This window comes from Polypterus senegalus, chromosome 17 (assembly GCF_016835505.1).
Source record: "Polypterus senegalus isolate Bchr_013 chromosome 17, ASM1683550v1, whole genome shotgun sequence".
Taxonomy (NCBI): Eukaryota; Metazoa; Chordata; class Cladistia; order Polypteriformes; family Polypteridae; genus Polypterus; species Polypterus senegalus.
In genome coordinates, this window is record NC_053170.1 from 8037010 (window position 1) to 8064581 (window position 27572).

The following is a 27572-nucleotide window of genomic DNA, read 5'->3' on the forward strand; positions in this document are numbered from 1 at the left end:
TAGGAGGGGGGGGTGTTAATTTGGTGTTGCGCATCCTCTTTGCGCGCCTGTTTCGTTTCGTTATTCATAAACGTGGTACTCCGCCAGCCTTGCGGATGGAATCAGAACAGGACCCGGACATCCAGTTACTCCCACGAGGGACGTTTATGTGTCGCTTGTGTGAAGTGAACGTGCCTAACCGTGAGTGCAGTTTCTGTGCCGAGAGGTGTTGCGCATGTACAGAAAGTTTCTTTTGAAAAGTCTTGCTAAGAGTGTGGAAGCAGAGCATGTTTATTGCGCAACGCTGATATCCTAACCCTAGGGTTTATGTTGGATGCGTCTCGAAGTGGGTTTCGAACCAACGTTTAAAGTCAACCAGTCCAAGTAGGAAAGGATCTAACGACAGCAGTGCTGACCGCCATGCTGGCCATGTGTATTGTGTATTAACTAGTAATTCCCCTGTTTTGTCTGAGTATTCATTATGATAGAATGGCGCTCCGTGCAGACGTGCGGTCCTGCCTCTCTAGGGTGACCAGAAGTCCTGCTTTGACCGAACTGCAGAGCCAGAGCAATATACGTCACCGCAGGTCTACGCCAACAGTTAGGAGAAGGAAGTTAAATTTAGAGGTTAGCATGATGGATAACTTGGTAATGTTGGGGGTTATTTTGGTGTGGTTAGCATGTCAATCAGTTTGATTTGTGACGACCTTTTGACGTCTATTACCAAGCTGCTGGTCGTGACGTGAGGTGACGTCACTTCAGCCTTGAACCTGCTGACGTAGACCCGCGGTGACGTGTGATGCTGTGGCTCTACAGGTCGATAACATCTTGGACAGTCCCTTATTTCAGGCACTGCTTCCCGTTTTGGTGAGTCTGGTATCTGTGCAGCCCGGCGCCTTCAACCTGAAACTCCCAGTAGGTGGAGTAAACTTACACAGTAGTACTTGGGAGGCATCTCGTGGGGTGCTTGGCATTATTTGATTCAGATAACCCTCCTCCTTCAGCCGTAATCTTAATCCTAGTGTAACCAGACAGAGAGCTCTAGAGTTCTAAAGCTAGACTTGCTCCATATCTTTGAAACTCCAGGATGGATGTTTCAGACTGCAGACATATGTACTTGGATTTGGCTGACCAGGCATTAAGTTTTTTCCCCATTTTGTGCATCACGTCCCCATACCATAGGGACTTTGATTTCTTGTACATTTTTACACCATTCCAAATGGGTCTTTAATTTTATCTGTGTCTGTCACACTTGCTGGATTAATGAAAGTTGTGTCTATTTTTGAACTATGAGAATTTTCTCAGCCAAATCTCAAATGTGCCGGAGTGGGACTTGACACCTTAGCGTTTACACACCTGTCGGGAATAAGCGATGGCTCACTTTGAGCCTGTGCTGTGGAAATTGGTGCAGGTGGATAGTCGCTTGTGGCCGGGGTTGCAATGTCCTTATCCCAAAGAGAGCCCATAATCACATATTGATGCAAAAACTAGCTTCACTTGGGAAGGGAGTGTGGTGATGGTCCACTCCTACAAGTACTTGGGTGTCCACATCAATGACAGGTTGTACTGGTCTCATAACACAGAAAAACTATAGAAGAAAGGGCAAAGCAGACTCTTTCTTTCTTCCTCTTCTTCTTAGGATGCTGCGTTCCTTTACAGTGGATAGATAGATAATTTATTAGTGACATCTTTCACAGCTTTTACAACTCTGAGATGGCCAGTGTGGTGTGCTGGGCTAGTTACATCACTTCAGGAGAGGCTCACTGAATCAACGCGCTAATTAAAGGCAAAGACTATGTTAGAGGACACACTGCGGACCACCTCCCGAAGGTCGTAGCAAAGGAGTGAATTACAACAAGTACTATTATGATCAATGCTGCACTTCCTTTCTCTGACACACCAACACTGAGGACTTTCAGTCAACGAATCATTCAGCAGAAGTATGTCAAGAAACGCAACTGGGGCTGTTTTATATAAACTTCAGAACATCTGTATAGCGCCTCACCATAACTGTAACTGCCAAGTCAGTTTTCAAAGGTGTCATTTCTTTCACACTGTCATCTTGACTGCATCAGAGAATAAAGCATCGAATCAAAAGATGGCTGCACTGAATAACACCGACACAAGTAGGCGTCTGCTCAGCAGTTAATCGCAACAGGCATTGGATGACACTGTCACATGTCAAAGACACTTGAGGCTGTAGTATTAATGCTGTCACGTGTACAGAGTACAATAAACTTCTCCCTTGCCTGTCTGACTAACATAAGACAAGTCAGCACTATAATGTTCTAAAATACTGCACTTCATTTTAGTGATCTCTGTTGCCAGGTTGTGCAATTTCTGTTCAATTTTGCTGCATTATCATCGAGTTGCATGCCCTCGTTTTGTGTACCTTTCCTGTTTTGCTTCCATCAAAAGTATGAGCAATTTACAGAGTATGATATTAGTAAGGACTACGGGATAAAACGTAGTTTAAGCAGCAGGCAAAGGTCAAAACTGCAAGTTCAGAAACCAAGTGTGAAAGGTAGGGGGTGCCACAGAGCTCCAAACGCAATACACAAAAAAGACCCTGTTTTAAATAACGGGGGGAGTTATTACAAAATACTTTTTATATTTATATTTTTTATATTTGTGAATTTCCCTTTGGGATTAATAAAGTATCTCTATCTATCTATCTTATAATAATCATACAGGTCTCCTTTCTTTCTCTTTCGCCGTGCTACTACTCCTCCAAGGTGAATGTTGCCCATCTCCACTCCCAGCTCAGACTCTCCTGGACAAGACAGTGTGAGCTCTTTTATTGGAGTCCTGGGATTACTTCCAGAGCCAGAGCTTCACCCATTTGAAGCACTTCCAGGCCATATGGAAGTCCCTAAGAATAGTGATTGTAATTCCCTGCAGCACCCATGGGTCCCAGCAGGGCTCCGTCCCCTGACTACAGTTCCCAGCTTTCCTTGCGGGTGTCTAAATGGGTCTTGGAGCCCAGGGATGCTGCCACTTAGCATATGGGAAAGGCAATAAGCTGAATACAGTGCCTTCCCCTGTCCTTCCATAATATTGGTATCTCTGCTAGGTAGGATTCCCAAGTTAAATCTGGCTGGGGCGCCGGTCCTCACAACAGTGAAACACTATCTAAAACTTGTAGTCAGAAGTTTTTGCCTGAAGTTCTTAACCTTCCTCAAAAAATCAAGAAATGCACAGAGAACTTAGTTCGAATGCAATCTTGGATAACCTGGTGGAGGATCGTTCACTTCTGGTCTTGTCAGTATTAACAACAGGATGCAAAGGTTCCGCAAAATGGTGATGCCCGTGAAGAAACTAAACAGTGTTGTGTAATAACAAAACTTAAGATGTGAAAAATATTAAATATTCATAAAAAATGAAAAACAAAACTGCATACATTCCCCTATAATTAAACTATTAAGTACACTATAATACATAGAATTTAGTAAAGGAAAACATGAAAGGAAAATAGAACTGTAAGTAATCTTAACGTTTTCCTTGTCTTACCTTATTTTTTTGCCTCTCACTTTTTTCTTTTATTTTTATTTTTCCCCCAATGAATGCTTAAGAGGCCTAGCCAAAACAGCATAAGTTGTGTATTTCCTGGTTAAGAGTGAGTTGGAACAGGATCAGAAGCAGAACAATATCATTTGGCTGCTAGAGAAGTGTTTAAAAAAATATTTTCTTAGTGCAACTGTATCAGATAGCAGGTCGGTGGGGTAGGAAAGTCCGAAACGCAGTGTGTTGCCAATGTCTGATGCCAGATGGATTTCATTTCATGGAATGACCACACAAATCTGCTTCGGTAATATTTTGGGGTCATGAATATTCAATTGATTTGGATCGTCTGTTTGTTCCTAGGGGCAAGTTTGGAAGACCACAAGAAAGGAAAAAAACACCAAAAGCTGTGCAGCATCCGTGAAACTAGAAAGGTCCAAGAAGAACACAGCCTGTTTGTGAGTGGGTTCCAGCATGGCACATCAGAACTTGAAATCACAGATCACTTCCAGCGCTTTGGCCCTGTGTCAAGTATTATTATGGACAAAAATCAGGTTAGCGACTCTGGAGGTCGTTTGTGTTCTGCCAATAATCTGTGAAGTTGCAGTTATGACTAATTTTTTTTCTGTCCCATAAGGGTGTATATGCTTTTGTAGAGTATGGCTCTATCGAAAGCCTACAATCGGCCCTCGCAGAACCAGAGCACATAATGAATGGCAAACGCCTTAAAGTGAAGCCTCGAGAGAAGAAGGAATTCAAGTATACCCCAAAGAAGAAGCAGGCCCCTTCGAACAGCCTACTGCCCAGCCTTGAGCTGCTGTCTCCTGTTCTGTGTCAGGCTAATGACGTGAGTCGGCTGCACTTCTAAATCTAACATCCTGCTTTTGAACACAATCGTAACTGAACTTAATAGAAATCCACTTTATAATTCCAGTCTTTTGTTTTCTAAATGGGGTGTTTTCAAGTTCAGGCCTGGCTTCAGGTTTTCAATCCAGCCACCTGTAAGTTATCCCATTCTTTAGCTATCTGAGCGACACATTTTTCTAATGAATTCATTAATATTTATTTTCCTTGCCATAGCTTTAAATGCTTAGGTTTTGTTTTCCATTTTCTTTTTAATTTACCCTGTTCTGTAGAGTATTCTTCCTTAATTGTTTTAAGATGCCAATGATTAGCAATGAGCAATACAGACATGGGTACAAACAGCATTACATTTTAAAGGGAAGCAATGACTTGTACAGCTGTGTTCAGTATGCTAAAAAATGTGCACAGGAAAAATGTGTGCTGCTCTTTTCATCTCGGACACCTGCAGGAATTTTATTCAATTAACAAATAACAAATATTATTAATCCTTTGCATATTAAAATGTTTTGAGCTATAATTTCTGTGCCTAGTGATGACATTCTTGCTACTTTTGAAAGGTTGTGAACAGTTTTACAAGTAAACCATGTTATATAACAAAAATAATTAATAATTAATACATTATGATATTGGTACCTATTGAAACCAGACAGATTTTTTAATTATAGCCTAACATGGATTTTTATCCATACTCTGGCCATTGCTATGTTCAGATTAATATACGCCCAGTTTAATTGCCTCCTGCTACACATAATACTTGCATATGGATGGGTGCCATTTTTAGACTTGCTGTTGAGGATTACACAGTATAGGTACCTTTATATATATATATATATATATATATATATATATATATATATATATATATATATATACACATACAGTGGTGTGAAAAACTATTTTCCCCCTTCCTGATTTCTTATTCTTTTGCATGTTTGTCACACAAAATGTTTCTGATCATCAAACACATTTAACCATTAGTCAAATATAACACAAGTAAACACAAAATGCAGTTTTTAAATGATGGTTTTTATTATTTAGGGAGAAAAATAATCCAAACCTACATGGCCCTGTGTGAAAAAGTAATTGCCCCCTTGTTAAAAATCACCTAACTGTGGTGTATCACACCTGAGTTCAATTTCCGTAGCCACCCCAGGCCTGATTACTGCCACACCTGTTTCAATCAAGAAATCACTTAAACAGGAGCTGCCTGACACAGAGAAGTAGACCAAAAGCACCTCAAAAGCTAGACATCATGCCAAGATCCAAAGAAATTCAGGAACAAATGAAAACAGAAGTAATTGAGATCTATCAGGCTGGTAAAGGTTATAAAGCCATTTCTAAAGCTTTGGGACTCCAGCGAACCACAGTGAGAGCCATTATCTACAAATGGCAAAAACATGGAACAGTGGTGAACCTTCCCAGGAGTGGCCGGCCGACCAAAATTACCCCAAGAGCGCAGAGGCGACTCATCCGAGAGGTCACAAAGACCCCAGGACAACGCGTCTAAAGAACTGCAGGCCTCACTTGCCTCATGTAAGGTCAGTGTTCACGACTCCACCATAAGAAAGAGACTGGGCAAAAACGGCCTGCATGGCAGATTTCCAAGAATAAACCACTGTTAGGCAAAAAACATTAGGGCTCGTCTCAATTTTGCTAAGAAACATCTCAATGATTGCCAAGATTTTTGGGAAAATAACTTGTGGACTGATGAGACAAAAGTTGAACTTTTTGGAAGGCAAATGTCCCGTTACATCTGGCGTAAAAGGAACACAGCATTTCAGAAAAGAACATCATACCAACAGTAAAATATGGTGGTGGTAGTGTGATGGTCTGGGGTTGTTTTGCTGCTTCAGGACCTGGAAGGCTTGCTGTGATAGATGGAACCATGAATTCTACTGTCTACCAAAAAATCCTGAAGGAGAATGTCCGGCCATCTGTTCGTCAACTCAAGCTGAAGCGATCTTGGGTGCTGCAACAGGACAATGACCCAAAACACACCAGCAAATCCACCTCTGAATGGTTGAAGAAACACAAAATGAAGACTTTGGAGTGGCCTAGTCAAAGTCCTGACCTGAATCCAATTGAGATGCTATGGCATGACCTTAAAAAGGCGCTTCATGCTAGAAAACCCTCAAATAAAGCTGAATTACAACAATTCTGCAAAGATGAGTGGGCCAAAATTCCTCCAGAGCGCTGTAAAACACTCATTGCAAGTTATCGCAAACGCTTGATTGCAGTTATTGCTGCTAAGGGTGGCCCAACCAGTTATTAGGTTCAGGGGCAATTACTTTTTCACACAGGGCCATGTAGGTTTGGATTTTTTCTCCCTAAATAATAAAACCATCATTTAAAAACTGCATTTTGTGTTTACTTGTGTTATATTTGACTAATGGTTAAATGTGTTTGATGATAAGAAACATTTTGTGTGACAAACATGCAAAAGCATAAGAAATCAGGAAGGGGGCAAATAGTTTTTCACACCACTGTATAGTTCATAGTGTTCCGTTTTGTGTTATGTTTTGTTATGCTGTGATATACAGTACATTTCATGTGTAGTATTTAAATATATATATTTCTTTTATTTGAAGAAAATTACACTGCATACCATCAAGTCAAACTTGTACAACAAATGACTTCATAAAACTAGGAAAACAAAAATTAAAAGAAAAAAATATATATTGGAAAGTTTAAAAAAAGGGAGGAGAGCTGACAGCATGGGTACCGTATATTTTCCCTTGGATACGTCGGTGCTTAATTTTACCGTATAATTTCTGGTATTTTATAATGTTGGCTATATAAGTCGAATGCGGAATATTCGCGCTATTGGTCCAAGAGATTAAGTGTTATCACCCACCTGAGTATGGAAGTGTATTAGGGCCACGAAGAAGAAAAAGAAAAATAAATTCTAAAATTGTGTTAAGTTTTGAAGAGATCCTCTAACCGAGATTTGATTTTTTCAAATTTCAAATAGTTTAGAACATTAGTTGCTCACTGCCTTCTGAAAGGTGGGTTGGGATTCTTCCAGTTAAGCAAGACAAGACTATGTGCTAGAAGTGTGGTGTTGACAATTACAACCAATTTGTCCTTCTCCATTTGAAGCACATCTGGGAGCCCACCAAACACAGCACTTAATGGGAGTAATTGTGACACCAGGGATGTCTGATTAACATTCAAAGATTTTTGCCCATAATGATGTTAATATGGTGCCCTTCCAAAACATGTAGCCCAGTGAAACTGGAGATCAATTGCAATGCCAGCATGTTTCATCTTACCCTGGATATATTTTGGACAATTTTAAACAAGATAAATGTGATGGGTGTAAAATTGTAAGTTGATCGATTGCTTTGTCCATATGTATCTAGAGTGTATTATATGCATAGCTGCCTTCATCTCCTTTTCAGAGATATTAATTGAAAGATCCTTTTCCAACCATACCCAAAGATCTTTGAAAGGAAGGGACTTTCTTATATATTGTTGAGATGCTGGCTGGGTCTTCAATACTGATCAGTTAGAAATAGGTGAGAGGTGTGGAAAATTGGGTAGGTTTCTTATCTCAGAGTTTCCGATTTGAAAGTAGGGGAAAAATCGTCTTGCTGGGACGTTAAATTTAATGTGTAGTTTGTTCCTGAGATGCAAAAAACATCATGCCTGTGATTTAAAACATTTAGAGAACTGTATATAAAAAGCATATATCTTTCTACAGTAGTGACTAAAACTAACCCCAGGAAAGTGTTACTAATTACACTCGTTTGTCATTCCCTGTATTTTTCCTGCTTGCCTTTGTCACAGCACTCCTGTATCATGCTGCACTGTTTGCTCATTAAGAAACATTTCTGACAAATGAGCTGATAAATAAATATGGCGGTCAAATAATTGCTACACTTTAGCATTCAGTGCTGCCAGTATTTTGGTACAACTAAAGGAGCAAACTCTGTAGAAAACGGTAAATATAAAGGAAACTTAAGTATTTTATGTTTACTTACCTACTTGCAAGGCAGCATATCCTTTGTCAAGTGTCTCCGCCTTTTAATTCTTGCCAGGTAATAAGTTGAAGCAGTTGTGGTTATGGCTTTTTTTTCTTTCTTTTTTTTTTGTTAGTATTTCTCTATTTTATATTTTCTCAGGTGGACGAGCAGATGGAAAAGTTGGTGCAGCTCTTTGGGTTTTCAGAGAGTGAGGAAAGACTTCGAGAGCTTGTCATCTCTCTCATCCAAGAAGTGTTCTCAGAATTCTTTCCAGGTATGCATTGTAATTCTGGCTTCTTCCAAATGCTCTGATGTTTAGGCTTTTCTTAAAGATTTATTATTAATGATAGACCATTGGTAAAGCTGAGGAACCACTGACACTAGTGTGCCAAATACTTTAAATGTTAAGGTGAAAGAAACCCTAAAACTTTGATGTGTATAATTTCTGTTTCTCTTGCAGAGTGCAAGATCATTCCGTTTGGCTCCACTGTTAATGGTTTCAACATCCATTGCTGTGACTTGGACCTCTTTTTAGATCTGGAGCACACCAAAATATTTCAGGCTAAATCCAAAGGTTCAAATGAGCAGGTAACCTTACAGTCTTTTGAAACACTGTTTTAACTTTTGAGAGATTCAAGCATCACAGGGGCAGTGAGAGATGTCACTATTGCATTTTGGATGTCCATACTAGGGTTCGCCAACTCCAGTCCTGGAGGACCACCATGGCTACAGGTTTTCATTCTAACCCTTAATGAGTGACCTGTTTATGCTAATTAACTTCTTTTGAACTAATTTTAATTGACTTCATCTTGAAGACTCAGATCCCTTAATCGTTTCTTTTTCCTTAATTAACAGTCAAACAATAATGAGATACAAAATGAGCCAAAACAACTGGTGTCCATAATACAATATCTGAAAATAAAGAATGATGAAGGTCTCAGGAATCTCAATCTTCTCAGGTCCTCAAAACATTTTAACAGAGCTCTTAGAAAGAGAAAATCCACAATTTTGGAAATGTCTGCTAATGCACCACGAGAGCAGCAACAAGCCATGGAATTAGAGAATTGGTTTAGTTAACAACAAGAATTGGCACCTCATTAAGCAGCTGGCTGGAGTGAAATTGGTTAGAATTTGATGCCCTCACTTAGTTTGTCTTCTGTTGGCTCACCCACTTCACATTTCATTTCTGTTTGGGTGCCATTTAAGGAAAGAATTGTAGCAATTCAGAGGAACAATGAAGAACTTCAGGGGAGCAAATCTTTAAAAAGCAATTCAATTAAAATGAATTCACAAGAACTTAATTAGCAGCACAAACAGGGCATCCATTAAAAAAAGGGTTAGAATGAAAACCTGCAGCCACGGTGGTCCTCCAGGACCGGACTTGGCGACCCCGGTCCATGCTGTTAACATGTATACCATTCAGGTGAAAGAGCAGTGTAAAGTTTAATAAATATTACACTCTGATGTCTATAAGGCTGCAGGGTAAGTAAGTGACCAGTAACTTTACATCTTTACATATTGTGCTTGCTCAACATTTACTAAAGCAAACTTAGAAATACTCCCATACTTATTAGAGCCAGAAAATATAGCACATGACCGATCTTCATTAAACAGCTACACAAAGACTTACACAGTGTGTGTACTTAAGGTTTGCTAAAGTTGCCCCATACAATACATTGAATAAATCATCTTGCGCTGTAAAGATGTTTGCTTTAGGTAGTCTGATACTTTTTATCATGAAAACTGGTTTATCAAATAAAATATTTCATCCAGACAGGTGTCATTGAAGACACACAGTCAGAGGACTCGATCCTGTCTGACATTGACTTAGAGACAGCCTCTGAGGCTGAGGTGCTGGAGCTGGTGGCAATGGTGCTTCGGAAGTGCGTGCCAGGAGTTCATAAAGTGCAGGCTGTGACAACTGCTCGCCGACCGGTTGTCAAGTTCATCCACAAAGACTCTGGGCTCCATGGGGACATTTCAGTCAACAACAGGTCAACATTTTTATGACTTGCCACATTTTATTAATTTTAATGTGTCTTGAATAAGAGGCTTAGCCCAGAACATGTAAAAGGTTTTTTTTTTTTTTTGGGTTATACTTTAAATACAATATGAAGCTGGAGGTGAACTTTGTGATTATTAGAGCTCATAAATCTCACCCCATTTCCTTTTTATTTTTTTGAATTTTAGGTTAGCAGTCAGAAATACGAGCTTTCTTAAGTTGTGCTCTGCTCTAGATAAGAGGCTTCGACCACTCGTCTATGCTGTCAGGTACTGGGCAAAGCAAAAGCATCTAGCTGGTAAGTACTCTGAAAATTCTGCTTCCCAGTTAAAAGACTAATTTCTTCAGGCTTCTGTTTTAGATGAACAACAGATGCTGTGCTCCTTTTAGAGAATGTTTCTAAAAGGAGTGCATTTTTTCATTTTACTTTCTCCTTTAGAAATATGATTTAGGTATTTAAGGTTTTTTTTTCAGCAGTTTAATGGGACTAATCCTGTTCATAGCACACTAGAGAAGCACTTAACACCTGACAGCACTAGAGAAAGGGAGCGATTGTGGATCAGGGCACTTGTCCATCATCTAGCACATTTCACACATCCCCCATGCTTGCTCACATGAAACCAACCGACATGGCAATAACATGCAAAGTTAAATAGCCTTTGACCAAGCTTGTTATCCAAACTGACTTTTTCAAGGTGTGATTCAGTTGTTTACACATAACACTACAGCAGGGGTCTCCCAACACATCGCTCGCGAGCTACTGGTAGCTCACAACCCCTTTCCAAGTAGCTAACCGAAGGGTTAATGAATGCTACATAAATTTGAAAATTTGATTAGTCAAATTAGGGGTGGGCAATCTTTCCAAAAAATCATATCACGATCCACAATCTGAATTTCAAACTTATCTTTTCAATGTGGCATACGTTTCAGAAAATATCTGGACTCAAACTCATCAAGACCGAAGTAATACTGTATTTTAAATATCATACAAAGTTGAATTCAATTGTTCTCTCGTTCGCTAGCTAAGTGGAGTTAAGTAACACACCTCGAAGCTGGCGTCAGTGAGTGAGGAAGGCCCCTCCCCTCAACCCGCAGTGTGTTTCTCAGATTCATGCAAATAAATCGGTACCGCAAGTGAACTATGTTACATAGCGAAATCAGAGAAGTCACAAAATCAACCAGAATGTTCAAGCAAATTATAAAAAAAAAACCCCAATCTAAATCTGTTAAGTAGTTATCTCATGAAAAGCGGACAGACAGACATTGGATTTTATATATTACGTTCCAATAACGGGCGCTAGAACAGTAGTGCATAAAAATTAGTAGGAACAGTCTATATTAAATGGCAAGGGACCTTGACCTCATTCTGTTTCTTGTCTTAATTTTTTTTTGTCAAAAATATTTTTGCAAGAAGCCTAAAGTAAAATAATAAAAATAAAATAGAAACGTACATGACAATACAGTAAGTATAATTAATATTGCCTTAGTGTAAAATAATCTGTAAGACACAATATCTGAAGAAGATATTTAGATAACATTTTCTATTTTTTTTTTCCTCATGAAATTTTTCTATACAATTTCATTATAGACAATATTTCTTGTAAATATTCTGTCTGAGTTTGGCAACAGTTTGCCTTGTTCAGGACCATCTACAACCTTGACAACAACATCTGGAAAATTTCTAACTCTTGATAATGCAACATATAACTGACAGTGGCTGAATACTGGTTCTGGCAAGTAAATGCCAACTTTTTCTAAGGTTTGCCCTTCTGAGTCTTTCTCTTTTAGCGTTTTTGTGACGGTCATTTTGCTTTTCTTCAATCGATCTATTTGCTCATATTTTTCTTTGTCTTTCAGCCTTTCTTTTGTTGATGTTTACTTGTTGAGCTGGCCGTTCTTCCAGGAGATGTTGCTTATATAGGATTTGATTGTCTGTGTCTTTTGTCCTACTTAATGTGTCCTTTTTTTTGGGTTGCATGTTGTTAGTAGATATGTCCATAATATTTTCTGTTCCAGTAATACTGGCTTGTATGTGGCTGTAATATGCCTAAATGTATTGTGTGTCTTTAAAGTTCTCTCGCAGGAATACTGGTTTGTTTTTCCGTAAAATGCCTGTAATTTTCTCTGACAGTAATACTGGCTTTGATGTCCGTAATATGATTTTAATTTTCTGTCACAACAGTGGGCAATCAGCAGAGTGTCCCGAGCAACTGATGTAATGTGTGGTGTGTAGCTGATAATCGTGCCCGTGGCGTCTCCCCAGCAAGTATTTTAATCTGTGCTGGCGTGCAGCTGATTATTGTATGTGTGGCGTCTCCCCAGCAACAGATTTTATGTGCGCGGCCGCAACTACCAAATCAGCACTCTCCCCAGCAATGGTGTCCTTTATTTCTTATCATGCGCGGCCATGGCAAGGCCATTCACTGTGTGCCCAGCTTCCAGTGTGTGTGTGTCCACGGTGCCGTGCGCATGGGCGGGGCACGGTGCGATACACGGCACGGTCCCGCGCACCTCACCAGACGACAAACACACACGGACACCTGGACGCACACAGGGGTTTTATTAAAGAGGATACAGTATATTAGTAAACATTCAAAATAATATGGCAGTTAAAGTCTCAACAGCATTCTCGGCATTTCTGGAGCTTAGTAGAGCCATATAACTGTAAGAATCTTCACCAAGCAGCTCTGAAAATGTCTGCTTTGTTTGGGTCTCCATACCTCTATGAGTGGGCCTTTTCTGACCTGAATGTCATGAAAACAAAGTTCAGAACAAGACTGACAGATGAACATTGAAATGACTCCATCAGAGTGAACCTAAGTGGCTCCACTCCACCAGACACCTGCCTCTCTTGTTGACTCCATGTATTGCCAGTCATCTCTCTAACTAAAAAACACATCACATATGCAACTGGACATGTGAATAAAGTGACATGTGACAAAATGCCAAATGAATAAGTCATATCTGCGGATTTGTAATTGCATTGTTTTGTTTTGACAGCATTCATGTTTTAACTCAATAGTGTGAGATACGCTAGAAAATGCATACAGACATGCAAACTGCACTTGCAGGTGAACTAAATATTTTTTTGTGATTGTGTTAATGCAAAATGTGAGTTGTGGACACCAACATCTTGTAAATGTTCAGGCAAAACAAGCTAAGTTTGTTTGGATTGAAATAAGCTATGAGAATAAACGTTAGAAAACATGAGTAGCTCTCGGCCATTTTCATTTTGTAAAAGTAGCTCTCTTTGGGTAAAGGTTAGAGACCTCTGCACAACAGTGTCGGCTTGTTTTAAAAGCCCTATAAATCCTTTTTAAAAGTTCTCTTCTCTATGGTAAGCATATAAACAAGAATAAAGTGGCTGGGGAAATCTGAGAAAGATGGAAGAAAGAAAAAAAATGTTGGAGTAGATGAAGCTGGCCTTGCAGCCAGTAGGTGGCGCCAAAAGCTTTATATTTCATGTCTGTGTACTTCGGAATTGTACATTCTTGTATTTTTTTTTAAATTTTATTTCTATTTTTCTTTTTTAGGTTTTTTTTTCCCAAAACCTAGGGAGGAGAACATTTGCAGTTAATGTTAGAGAGAATGGAATGTTTGTACACAGTATATATTGTGATGCATCTTTCCATACCAAGTGCTATCCAAAGTGTTTTGAAAATATGACTCTTTCCATACGTCAGTGTGTGATGCGACATTATAAGCGGCAAAACTTGTAACAGTTTTGTGTTTTTTTTATGTATGTGTCTTTCTTAGGGCAGTTTCATACACAGCATAACACTGTAATTGAGTAATGCACATTGGTAATAAATATTCAGGAAATCATTAAATCCATTCATCCAACTGTTTATCAAACCTATTTAATTCACTTTACTGGGAGCCAGAGGCTATCTCTTTAGATAGATAGATAGATAGATAGATCATTATTTGGCCCCAGGGGCATATAGGCAGCATTGGATCTATGGCAACAGCCAACCTTTTATTAGGCACTAGTCCATCACAGGACATGTTTGCACATCCCCAAACATACTCGCACAGTGCCAGTTTTACAGTTGGTGGTAAACCTAACATGTGCTTCTTTGAGATGTGTGAGGAAAGCCTGAACACGGAGGAAAAATCCATGCACACATGGGGAAAACAATGCTGACGTCAAACTTGAGGTGACCAGGATAGGTTTCAATATCGGGACTCTCAAGCATAAAGGCAGTGGCTCTGATTGCTCTGCCAGTACAAATTACAAAATATAAATTCTATAAGTCACACTTTTAATACTGTGCAGTGTGAGCGGGGTTATTAGCATAAAAGTGTAGCATTTACTGTGTACTTCATCTTCTATGCCTTCAGTCATTTTATATTTATGCACTCAGCAGCCACTTTAATAGATACTCTTGCTTATTAATGCCAATGGCCTTGATAAAATTGATAAACACCAATTTATGATGAAAATTCTCTTTTGTGGTATGAAAAGATCGTCTAGAGATTTAGCTGTCATTTGAGCAAATACTTCATTGGTCAGGATGTGTTTTCTAGTAAACTTTGAATATAGTATGATTGTTGGTGCTAGATATGGTGGTTCCAGCATTTCTCAAACAGCTGCCCTCTTGGAATTCACACACTACAGTCCATGGGGTTTACAGAGACCTGGCCAATTAACCAAGCGGCAGCTCTTTGGACAGTGGAAAAGGGCAGAGAACAATTTCCAGAATCATTCAAACTAATAAACTCCTCAAGCACTCAAATAACAGCCCTCAATGGAGCATGCAGTAGAGCATTTCTGAGCACACAGTGTGTTGGACTTTTAAGGTGGTAGGCAGCAGAAGCAAAAGGTTGCTCAGGGGTTCAGCTTCTGTCAGCTTTGGATTGGAAGATGAGGCAATAGTGGATTAATTATCACCAACATTGCACAACTGAAAATGGTGGAGAAATTTCACTTTGTCTGACAAGTTATGAGTTTTGCTGAATGAGTAACGTAAACGAATGGATCCATCAGTGGTATTGGCTGTTGGTGGTGCTGTAATGATTTTGGGAATGATTTCTTGGCATATTTGCCCACTTAATATTAGTTTAGTATCATTTAAATTCCACAGCGTCCCTAAGCATAGTTTATAACCATGTGCATACGTGTTTGGCCACAGTCTGCGCTTTTTAAGCGGCTAGTGAAACCTGAATCATGTCATTGTGGTTCTACAAATGTGACAGTGCCTGCAGTTCACTCCAGTGGCTAACACAGACTCCAGATCTCAAATCAATCGAACATCTTTGTGATGAGGTGAAGCAGGAGGTCTGCACCGTGAATCTGTGACTGAAAAATCTTAACTGGATGATATTATTGATTCATTACAGACCAAAATTATGAAAGGTTGGTTGTTTTTTTTAACAGCACCCTGTTGAATTCAATCCTGGAAGAGTTCAAATAGTTTTGGAGACAACAGGAGGTTCTAAGGTTCAATGTATACACTTATTCAGCATCAGACAGTATTTATTACTGAACACTCTTACAAAGTGATTTACATCTCTCTCTCTCTCTCTCTCTATCTATCTATCTATCTATCTATATATAATATATAATATATAATAAAATATATATAAAAAAATACAACATCTGTCCGCTTTTCACGGGAGAACTACTTAACAGATTTAAATCGGGTTTTTTTCTATAATTTGCTTGAACATTCCAGTTGATTTTGTAACTTCTCTCATTGCACTAAGATTCATAGTTCACTTACAGGAGTGATATATTCGTGCAAATCTGAGACAGAGGCTGCTTGCCAAGGGGAGGGGGAAGCGTGACATCAGTATTGGAGAGCTGGGCAGGGTCCTCCTCACTGTCCTTTTTCACTAATACACGGGCAGAGCCGCGGGGGATGGCTAGTACTGTATATAAATAACATTAATATTTTCAAACCTAGTTAACCGTGTTCAGTGTCTTTTATGTAATCAACCCTGTATATAGTGTGCCAGTCCATTTCAGAGCTCAATAGGTGCCACTTTAGAATCATTAACCTGCCCCGCACATCTTTAGGGCTGTCAGAGGAAGATTCTGAAGGAATAACCACACTGAGACAGAGAGAATATGCTAACTCCATAAAGACTATGAGTGGCTGTAACATTTTGAACCCAAGATGTTAGGTTTGTGAGGCAGTAGGGCTAACTACTCCGGTGCAGTACACATTGCAATGTTACGTGTTGGAAAAACACTCTATCAGATAAGGTTTTGAGTTTACTGAATCAATAGAAAAAACCTATTAAAACTTAAGGAAGGTGAAAGAGATTATAAACAAGAATGCTGATAAATTTAATTTGAACATGTTACTGGATAAAAGTAAAATGCGGAAATTATTAATACATTTGTTATCATTCTTTTTTCTTTCCTAGGACAATCTTCTGGCAGAGGTCCTACACTGAATAACTACGCCTTAACTTTGCTGGTAATTTTTTTTCTTCAGAATAGGGAGATTCCGGTTATTCCATCAGTCAACCATCTTAAAGAACTTGCTGGTAGGAACTTGTATACTTTTTCATCTCTCTGAGATTTTATTTTATATATAACTCACTGTAGTTTATTTTCCTCCATATATAACAAAAGCTTGACTTTTAAACGTACTAGACTGCCTATAGAACAAGATGTATTTCTTAATTCTGCAAATGCAGAGTTGCCTATTAAGAACATGCTGCTACTTCTACTTTTTACTCTTCATCTTTTACCACTTTTATGTGGGGTCGAAGTGCCTGATCAACCTTCTCCAAAGAGTTTGGTCCTGCACCTCATTGCCAGTCAAGTCCAATTTCCTTCTGATCTTCTTTTACTTTCTCCGTCCACCTCTGCTGTGGCCTTCCATCGCTTTCACTTCTCCTGTACTTCCGTTCCCATCACTCTCTTGCCCACATATTTGTTGTCTCTTCTCATCACATGTCTGTACCATTTTTCAACCTACTTTCCTAGATATCTCTTATTTTTTTTGTACCTCTGATTGCCTCATATCTTATTCTGTCCTTTTTTTTTTGTAACTGAACACATCCATCTCAACATTCTCATTTCTGTCACAATTAACTTCTTCTTCTGTGCTCCCTTTACTGCCCATGTCTCGGATCCAGACATCATTGCTGGTCTTACTACTGTCTTGAAAACCTTACCTTAATTCTTCAATCACACAATTCCTTTTTCCTGTTGTTCCATTCACACTGCACTCTGTGGGTTATTTTTGCATCTAGTTTTCCATCTCGGGCGACCACTGATCCTAGATACTTAAATTTATCCACTCTTTCCAGTAGCTCTCCCTGCAAGCTAACTTTTGAGTCCTGATCATCATTAAATGTCATATATTCTGTCTTCTTCCTATTTATCTTCAGTTTTCTATCTTCCAAAGCTCTTCCCCATTCTTCCAACTTCCTCTCCACTTCCTGTTTTCTGGTTTTACACAACACAATGTCATCGACAAAAAGCCTGCACCTGGGGGATTGGTCTTTTATCCCACAAGTCAACACATCCATAACTAGATCAAAGAGATAAGAACTTAAAGAAGATCCCTGATGGTGACTCATCTTCCTTTGATCTTGTCTGTTATACCAGCCCTGCTTTTGACCCAAGTCTTCATTGCCTCATACATATCCTGGACAATCCTCACATACTTCTATGGTCCTTGTTTCTCTGTCATGAACCTCCAGATCTCTTGATGTGAACGTCTATCATCTCCAAAGCAATAAACACCATATGCAACCTTTTCTGTTTTTCTTGATACTTTTCTATCACCTGCCTCAATGCAAAGACGGCATCAGGTGTCACTATCCCTGGCATAAAACCAAACTGCTCCACCCCAATGGTGGTCTCTTCTTTAATCATTCTCTCTATAACCCTTTCCCAAATTGTCATTGTGTGTGACATCAGTTTTCTCCCACTGTAGTTTCCACAATCCTGAATATCATTCTTCTGCTTATAAATGGGTACAATCTCACTCTTCCTCCACTCCTCTTGTATTCTATCCTGTTCATTTCTACTCCCTCTTTTCCTAAACTCTTCCACACTCCTGTTGGTATTTCTTCCAGGCCTGTCGCCTTTCCATTTTTATTCTGTTCAGTGCCACCTGTTCTTCCTCCCTCCGTATTCTTGGTAGAAGCCCATTATTTGGGTCTCCGTCCTCAAATACTACCTTTTGGATTTTCTTCATTCGTAAATAACAAAGGACTTGTTGCCACTCATATTCATCTATGTCTTCATTTCTGATATTGACGTTTTGTAATTTCAGGAGAAGGTGACCAGTGTATAATCGAAGGCTGGGATTGTTCATTTCCCAGTGACGCCTCGACACTGCCACCAAGCAAAAACTGTGAAAGTCTATGTAAGTAATGTTTTCTTTCCAGTTGCTTCTAAAAGGTCACCCACAAAAGACTAAAGATTTTCTTCTTATTTAGAACCTTTAGTCTTCTTAATTAAATGAGTGATGTTTCCAGTAGTACGATAGGCTTTACTAATTGAAAGCATAAGAGAATATGTCTTCCTTTTTTTTTTTATGCATGCACAGCTTTGGACTGGTCAGTCTTGCATAAACATAAGGTCCCCTCTGCTTTTCCAAGCTAGGGCCCATTTGTTATATATATATTTTTTTATGAACCCTCATCTTGAAGCTATTGCTGATGTAGCTTGCTGCCCCATGACAAAACCATTCAAAGGTTTAATATAAAGTGCACTTTATTGCAGCACACTTGATTATTTACTCATTTGACATCTAGAACCTGCCTTTAAAGGGCATCTTAGTAAAATAAATATTCTCTTTCGTTTCTGCCTCTAGATATTGACGTCTGAAAATCACACTTATGACTTGCCTTTTTGACATCATTTCTGTTTTCTTGCAAAATACAGTAGGAACTTGTTAGTCATATTGTCGTCATTTTAGGTGGTCGTTGGCAAAATGTGCAACAGCCTTTTTTTGGCGAGCGCATTTTGTACTGTCAAAGATGGGTTATGAAAATGAGCTCTTGATACGAAGGACCTGTCTGCTGTGAAGCGTAAAGGGAAGCCTGATAAATCCATGTTTATTAAATAGCTGAATGCTTTTTTTTTATTTTTCAATGCAGAGATGCAACTCGTGCCTCATATCTAGTAAGAAAGTGGTAGTTTTTTTTAAACTGTCTTCTGAGGTATTTTTGTTTTTATTTTTCTTTGCCTAAAGTGAGTCTCAAATTGGGTCCTTGCCTTTGCTGACCATTGCTAGGTGGTGCGTGGCCACATTTTTATTTTTTAACACTTTTCTCTGGGGGTTTGTTGCCTTCCTACTTAACATGTTTACTGCTATAGTGAAAGTTTGTTCACTTTAATAAACTCATTTAATGCATTTTGTTATTGAGTAAAACTCACAATAAAATATATTTACAGTACAGGTGTTGGATAAGCTTGTTGCTTAAATATGTTAAGTACTAATTTAGAAATGATGCTATTGGTTTACTCTGATTCCTTTTATCTAATACTACATTTTGCCTAAAGAGCTGAAACCATTCATTGTGACAGATGTACAAAAATGGAGGGTATCTGGATGGGAACAAATTAATTTTTTTTTTTTTGCCCTACTTGTAATTTACTATACCACATCTGCCTAATTCACATAAAAACATACACATTTTGACAAATGAGAGAGGACCATGCAGTCCATCAAACTTTTTTGTTTAGCCAATAGGTAAGCTGTCCCAATATCTCCTCCAGAGTCTTCTTAAAGGTTTCTGCTTCAACTCCACTTCTCAGTAGTTTAGTTTGTTCCTGATTCCCACAACTCTTTTTGTAAAGAAGGACTTCCTGGGTTTAATCCAAAATGCACTTCCCTTTAATTTCCACGGGTGTCCTCAAGTATACGATTTACCGTTTAGATCAGTGATTCCCAACCTCGGTCCTGGGAGCACACTGTGGCTATTTTTATATATATATATATATATATATATATATATATATATATATATATATATATAAAAATGTACCAAGCAATTATATGGGAATAATGGTTTTTTCTTTTTACAATATTTTCATCTTGATTTCCATTCTGTTTTTCCAGGTGTTCTAATTGTTTAATCAATCCATTATTTTCTAATTAGTGGGTCCGATACTAAAGTAGTTGCAGACTTTGATTATTCAGTGTTGTTTGCCTGGGTGTCTGCTCTGCTCATTTTTAATTGTCATTAATAAGATACATTGATGGGGTAAAACTGCACAGAGAGAGGGCAAAATATAATGAAATCAACAAAAGAGAGTTAAGCACTTAAATCAATAGCAAAAGCAAAAATATTTCTAAATGTCTTATAAATGTTAAAATCACACCGATGTGCTTTTCTTAATGTAGAGTGAAAGAAAAATAATACCAGCTAATTTAAATGAGATTAGTGTGATCAGGTGTTGTCACTGACTTGGAATCTGGTTAGAACAAAAACCCAGCCACAGGGGGTCCCCAGGACCGAGGTTGGGGAACATTGGTTTAGATGAAAGAATTCTGCTGAATCTACTTTATCGATGCCTTTGAGAATTCTCAAGTCCTGAATTAGGTTCCCACACAGTCTCCTCAAGTTTAATTCTCTGAGCCTATCAGAGTACGACATGTCCATAAGTTTTGGGAATGCACTTGGTTGATCTTCTCTGCACAACTTCAAGTGCACTGTCTTTCTTGCATTGTGGTGATGACAACTGCGTATAGTACACCTGATGTGCTCCGACTAGTGCATCGTATAGTCTGAGTGTAATGTCCCTTTATTTAAATTCAATAATTTTTAAGATTACTAACATTTTACCTGCCTTTTTGTAAGCTTATGTACATTGCTTAGATGATGAAAATGTTATCAACATTTTTCCCTAAATCTTTTTCAGAGGTTGCTTCCTATAGGACAGTGTCTCCCATCTTGTGTGGGTAATTGACGTTCCTTTAAACCCACGTGTAGCCTGTTGCACTTTTCTACATTAACACTAGAATTACCAGAGCCTACGAGAAAACTCGTAAATCTGGCCCACCTTAAATCCGTTCGCACCTCTCCATCAGCGTCTTTGTCCTGTAAATGTGCCGATTAAGAAAGGCAGCAAGCAGCTGGCTATTCCATCCCCCACCGTCGCAGAATGTTCACTAAGTTCTTCCAACTCGTGCCTTGTTTGATTATGTGTGAGTGAGTGAACTACTGGAGTTTTAGAGTGGAAATAATAGATCGTTATTTGGAACACATGCATTTCTTGTGTGTTCCGTTTCTACAGTAATCTGTGTAAACACATTGTTAAAACAGAAACTTTTTCATATTTTAGTAATAAATGTTACAAAATGTAGGCATAAACTATAGAATGTGTGAAGCCTGAAGTCCAAAGATCAAATAAACACTTTCACAAAAGGTTCAAGGACGATACAACAGCTTCCATGGCGTAGCGGTAAGATTTGCTGACTTGTAATCAAGGGGCCACCAGTTCAATCCTGACTGCCTCCTATACTTGCCGTTTTCAGTAGTGAGCTGCTCTTATTGTTAATATTACATAGTACACATGTACATTTGGTTTGCGTCTGTAACAGACCATGTACATTTATAGTACTGTACTTGTAAAAGTTACCTTTTTTGTTCACTTTTATTCTCTCACTCACGATACATACTACTACCCTAGGGATCTGACGCTGTTAGTTTTTATTTGAAACTGGGAATAACTGTAGATGTGAGTAGTGTTTTGAGGCAATGGAACTGGACATTCTCTAATCTGGAGGGATAAAAACTTACACACAAACGTTGGTGAATCTGCCTTCTTCGTATCTCACCGTCACTTGATTTTTTTTATTCAGTTTTATTGAGTGTTCCTGCTCATGCAGAATTAGTATGCACCTTATGGTGTATGATGTCAAAAAAAAAAAAACAGACGTAGGTATGTATGATATTCTGAAGAAATCATTTTATGACACACAGTGCATCCAGAAAGTATTCACAGTATTTTATTATGTTACAGCCTTATTCCAAAATGGATTAAATTAATTTTTTTCCTCAGAATTCTACACACAACACCCCATAATAACAACGTGAAAAAAGTTTATTTGAGGTTTTTGCAAATTTATTAAAAATAAAAAAAGCTGAGAAATCACATGTACATAAGTATTCACATCCTGTGCTCAGTACTTTGTCGATGCACCTTTGGCAGCAATTCCAGCCTCAAGTCTTTTTGAATATGATGCCACAAGCTTGGCACACCTATCCTTGGCCAGTTTCGCCCATTCCTCTTTGCAGCACCTCTCAAGCTCCATCAGGTTGGATGGAAAGCGTCGGTGCACAGCCATTCTAAGATCTCTCCAGAGATGTTCAATCAGATTCAAGTCTGGGCTCTGGCTGGGCCACTCAAGGACATTCACAGAGTTGTCCTGAAGCCACTCCTTTGATATCTTGGCTGTGTGCTTAGGGTCGTTGTCCTGCTGAAAGATGAACCGTCGCCCCAGTCTGAGGTCAAGAGCGCTCTGGAGCAGGTTTTCATCCGGGATATGTCTGTACATTGCTGCAGTCTTCTTTCCCTTTATCCTGACTAGTCTCCCAGTTCCATCCCCACAGCATGATGCTGCCACCACCATGCTTCACTGTAGGGGTGGTATTGGCCTGGTGATGAGCGGTGCCTGGTTTCCTCCAAACGTGACGCCTGGCATTCACACCAGAGAGTTCAATCTTTGTCTCATCAGACCAGAGAATTTTGTTTATCATGGTCTGGGAGTCCTTCAGGTGCCTTTTCGCAAACTCCAGGCGGGCTGCCATGTGCCTTTTACTAAGGAGTGGCTTCCGTCTGGCCACTCTACCATACAGGCCTGATTGGTGGATTGCTGCAGAGATGGTTGTCCTTCTGGAAGGTTCTCCTCTCTCCACAGAGGACCTCTGGAGCTCTGACAGAGTGACCATCGGGTTTTTGGTCACCTTCCTGACTAAGGCCCTTCTCCCCCGATCGCTCAGTTTAGATGGCCGGCCAGCTCTAGGAAGAGTCCTGGTGGTTTCGAACTTCTTCCACTTACAATGATGGAGGCCACTGTGCTTATTGGGACCTTCAAAGCAGCAGAACCTTTTCTGTAACCGTCCCCAGATTTGTGTCTCGAGACAATCCTGTCTCGGAGGTCTACAGACAATTCCTTTGACTTCATGCTTGGTTTGTGCTCTGACATGAACTGTCAACTGTGGGACCTTCTATAGACAGGTGTGTGCCTTTCCAAATCGTGTCCAGTCAACTGAATTTATCACAGGTGGACTCCAATTAAGCTGCAGAAACATCTCAAGGATGATCAGGGGAAACAGGATGCACCGGAGCTCAATTTGGAGCTTCATGGCAAAGGCTGTGAAAACTTATGTACATGTGCTTTCTCAATTTTTTTTATTTTTAATAAATTTGCAAAAACCTCAAGTAAACTTTTTTCACATTGTCATTATGGGGTGTTGTGTGTAGAACTCTGAGGAAAAAAATGAATTAAATCCATTTTGGAATAAGGCTGTAACATAACAAAATGTGGAAAAAAGTGATGCGCTGTGAATACTTTCTGGATGCACTATAAATAGTGCTTCAATGTTTAATGAATGATTTGATGTAGTGAAGTAAAATGCTGACACACATGCATTCGTGGTGCTTTTATATTCAAGCATCACATATTCCTGATTGTACATCATACATTTTAAAAGTCTCACACCGTCTTCTGTGCCGTCTTTTTTTTTTTTTTTTCTGTGGCTTCCTCCTGACCTGACAGGAGCAGCAAACATCAATAGATCACCACACAGAGCACATTAAATGTGTGATATTCCAACTCTCTGCAGATTTAGAATCCTTAGATTTATACTTGATATCACTTTCATAATGAAGTGCATTAAAGTATATTATGTTACATTTTACGCATAAATCATTAATTCAGTTTAAATAATGAATACTGTTAATAATTACACACATGGGAATGACACAGTGGCGGAGTGGTAACACTGCTGTCTCGCAAGGAGTCACATCGCTGGTATACCCTACCTGGAGTTTGCATGTTTTCCAGGTAGGTTTCCTTACTGTTCTCCAGTTTCCTTCCAAAGATATGCAGATTTGGTGGCACTAAAATGACACCAGTGTGTGTGTGTGTGTGAGTGCTTGTATTCACCTTGTGATGAGCTGATGCCCTGTCTAGGGGTTGTTTCTGCCTTGTGCCCAGTGCTTGCTGGAATGGGCACATCCCTGGATTGATGGATTTAATCATTAAGCATCCTTTTCCAGAGATATTGCGGTAAGGTGTCATCGGAATTTAATGGGTGATCCAGGCAATTCACAACACAGCGAAGCCAAACCTTTTCTGACTGTGATAATATCTCGCACTGCCTCCTGCTGGATTCCTCCAAATTTACGGAAAGTACGCGCACAAGTATAAACAGGAAAATGCTTGCGTTGCAGGAGCGTCCACTGTAGCATGTGACGCGTCGCGTGAAATATAAACCTGGCCTTAGGATTCTTCCAGTTTATCAAGATAAGTCTTTGTGCCACTGTAGTACCTTGTTAGCATATCAACTAACCCACCCTGCAAAGCATCCAGCCTTTCCTCACTTTGCAGTAGTGTGATGTGCACACTCTGAGTAGAAATGGTGGAATATATAGCACAAATGGGGAGCATTGACTGAGCGGGTCAATTTTTGGGGGCGGTTGGGAGTACTACAGTGAAGAACAGCTGATGTTGATGTATGCACTCATCAGACCCAGAATCCTTTATTCTTATCCTGCCTGTGATAATTACCGTATATGCTCACGTATAAGTCGGGTCTTTAAACCTGAATAAATCGATCATAAAATCACACCCCGACTTATACGCCCGTTCAAAAATGCGACACTTATTTTTATTTATTAATTTATTTTTTACATCTTCTTGCCTCCTCTAATCTCACACCAGTTTCTCAGACTCATGATTTTGTTGCAGCAGCACAGTTACCAATTTCTTTCGCTACTTCAACGACTTTTAATTTTAAACCAGCTTCATATTTTCTTCTGATTGAATGCTCCATCGTAGATAAGGCATGCTCTTACAATAAAGGTGTATGAGATACAAAAAACACAAATCAGTGCAAACGCAGCATCGGAATCGTGTGGGTATTACTGTGTGGTTGCCTAGGCACAATAGAGAGAGAGAGAAAGAAAGATAGCGGTTAGGAGCACATGCTAATACAGTGCTAATACAGCGCATTGCTGCACCCACATAGAAAAAAAAGGCCATGGTTACTCTCTCGGGTAAGTGTTAGCATATCGTAATCTTTTGGACCAATAGCGTGAGTTTTCTGCATTCGACTTACACGACGAACATTATAAAATACCAGAAATTATACTGTAAAATCAAGTCCTGACTTATCTCCAGGAGAACTTATCCGCAAGTGCATATATGGTAGGTGACTCTGAAGAACAAGCAGCCAATGATGTAGTCTCACCTTTCTTTATACACTTTCTCAGAGCATTATTAAATGGATCTAAAAACTGATGTTTTTTTAAGCCACAAAAATGTTGCTTAACTGCACTTTTTAGATGTCTGGTTTCCTTGTAGTGAGCCAAATTCACTTTTTCCTCTCTATCTTCTCTAGGCACCCTGCTGTCCGAGTTTTTTAATTTTTATGGCCAGTTTGACTTTGTGAGTTCTGTGATTTGCCTTCGAGATAGGAAGGCTCTCCCTGTGACTGCCTTTCTTTCCAACAAGGAAGGCAAGAGCCCACGCCTTGGGCCCGTCAACATTCTGGACCCCTTTGAGCTGTGTCACAATGTAGCCGCCAACCTGAACGAGAGGAGCGAGCAGCGTTTTCGGAAGCAGTGTCTGGAAGCCGCCAAGTACTGCCGAAGTCTGCAGTATCAACGCAAATCGGCCAAAGGCAAAGTCTGGGGGTTGGTGCGACTCTTCAACGAAGACAGTGTTTCAGCTGAGGGCTCGCCTGGTGTGCCTGGTGAGGTGAGCCAGGAGAGGATGGTCATTGATATCCCCTTCAAGTTGGCTTCCCTCTCGGAGGAGACCAGGAAAAAGCTTTGCAACTCTGATGACTTTCGACAGCTATGGTTTGGCTGGGTATCTGCGGCCGTGCTGAGCGTGCTGGAGGACATGTTGAAGTGCACTTGTTGCATTACACCTGCTGCTCTTCAGTATTCAACGACTGCAGAGCACTGTGCAAAGCTGGAAGCTGGTGAAGACCCACACACACAGCTCCCAGAGCTCTCGACCAGAGTTGCTGATCACAACGAACCTTCAGATGAGGTACTAGATGGAAAAAATCCTCCAGAAGTGAACAGCAATGAAAGTGATACGACGGCCAGCATGGCTGGTGAATCTCTTAATTCAAGTAAACGACATCGCTGTTCTGATGGAGGTGCATCCAGCTGCAAGAAGCTAAGGTTTGAACCAGAAAATATGGCAGGTAATGCCAGTTGGTATTGCACACTCTGGCACAAGGTTTGGGCTGGACGGAGAAAAATGAGACGAGACATTTTGCGGGGTCTAAAGGCATCAAGGACAGATGAAAATGATGATGATAACGATGGCGGTGGTATTGATCTGGAGGCCAGAGTGTCAGAGGCGATAGCACAGCAGGAGCGTGCATCTGGCAATACATCCGAGCCCGTCCTCAATTTCACACTTCATTTGGAAGTAGTTGGTGGCACAGAAAGCACAAGAACTTTGGCAGTTATTACTCCAGTCCAGGACGCCAGTGGCCTTTTCCAGGATTTCTTCCATTTCTTGCAGTTATTTCTACCAAAAATGACCGAGAAGCTCTTGGAGAAGAAAATAAAATAGACTGCAGTTAAAAGAAGTACATCTGTAGGTTCTAGGAGTTGGTTATTTTCGACACACAGTGTAGTCAAATTAGTGCTGAGGATGCAGTCCAGGCTGGTGGTGTTCATATGGTGAGCCTAAGACAGTGAATGCAATGAATGTATTTTGATTAATCATTGTTTCATTTATTGAAACCATCAAGTGCCACAGGTTTGTAACATGGTGGGAAGCTCACTGGGATGCCCTTTTGTATAATAAAAATAAAAAGTGCTGGCAAGGGACATGATATTCACTGCCAGTCTCATAACCAAAGAAAGAAGATCTGATTTCTAGACATTTTCTTCAAGGTTGAATGGCCCTTATGGGAGAACCAAAGCAGAAAGCCTGATGATTATCAAAATGGTGAGTTTCAGCCCAGAAGCCTCGAGGGGTTGTAAGAGAAGTTAAGGTGGGTGGAAAGAAAGTAAGTTACGATGGTCTGGGGGGGCTGGGGTTAAGATGTGGAATTGTGTTTGCATTCCTGTCCAAACTGCACTA

General features: G+C 39.8%; 1 protein-coding gene across 1 annotated transcript; it reads left to right on the forward strand.

Annotated features, from left to right (window-relative positions):
• On the forward strand, positions 1–27354 carry tut1 (terminal uridylyl transferase 1, U6 snRNA-specific). Its single transcript, XM_039740017.1, has 10 exons — positions 1–180; positions 3844–4034; positions 4118–4327; positions 8469–8583; positions 8770–8897; positions 10083–10303; positions 10500–10609; positions 16687–16809; positions 18555–18647; positions 25861–27354. The coding sequence occupies exons 1-10, from the start codon at positions 96–98 to the stop codon at positions 27054–27056; spliced, it is 2472 nt and encodes an 823-aa protein (XP_039595951.1). The 5' UTR covers positions 1–95; the 3' UTR covers positions 27057–27354.
• Positions 27355–27572: the final 218 nt, after the last annotated feature.

Coding starts and splice junctions, on each gene's coding strand:
- tut1 (XM_039740017.1), top strand. CDS start 96: ATGGAATCAGAACAGGACCCGGACATCCAGTTACTCCCACGAGGGACG. Junction 4,328..8,468: donor TTCTGTGTCAGGCTAATGAC/GTGAGTCGGCTG, acceptor ATATTTTCTCAG/GTGGACGAGCAGATGGAAAA. Junction 8,584..8,769: donor GTTCTCAGAATTCTTTCCAG/GTATGCATTGTA, acceptor TTTCTCTTGCAG/AGTGCAAGATCATTCCGTTT.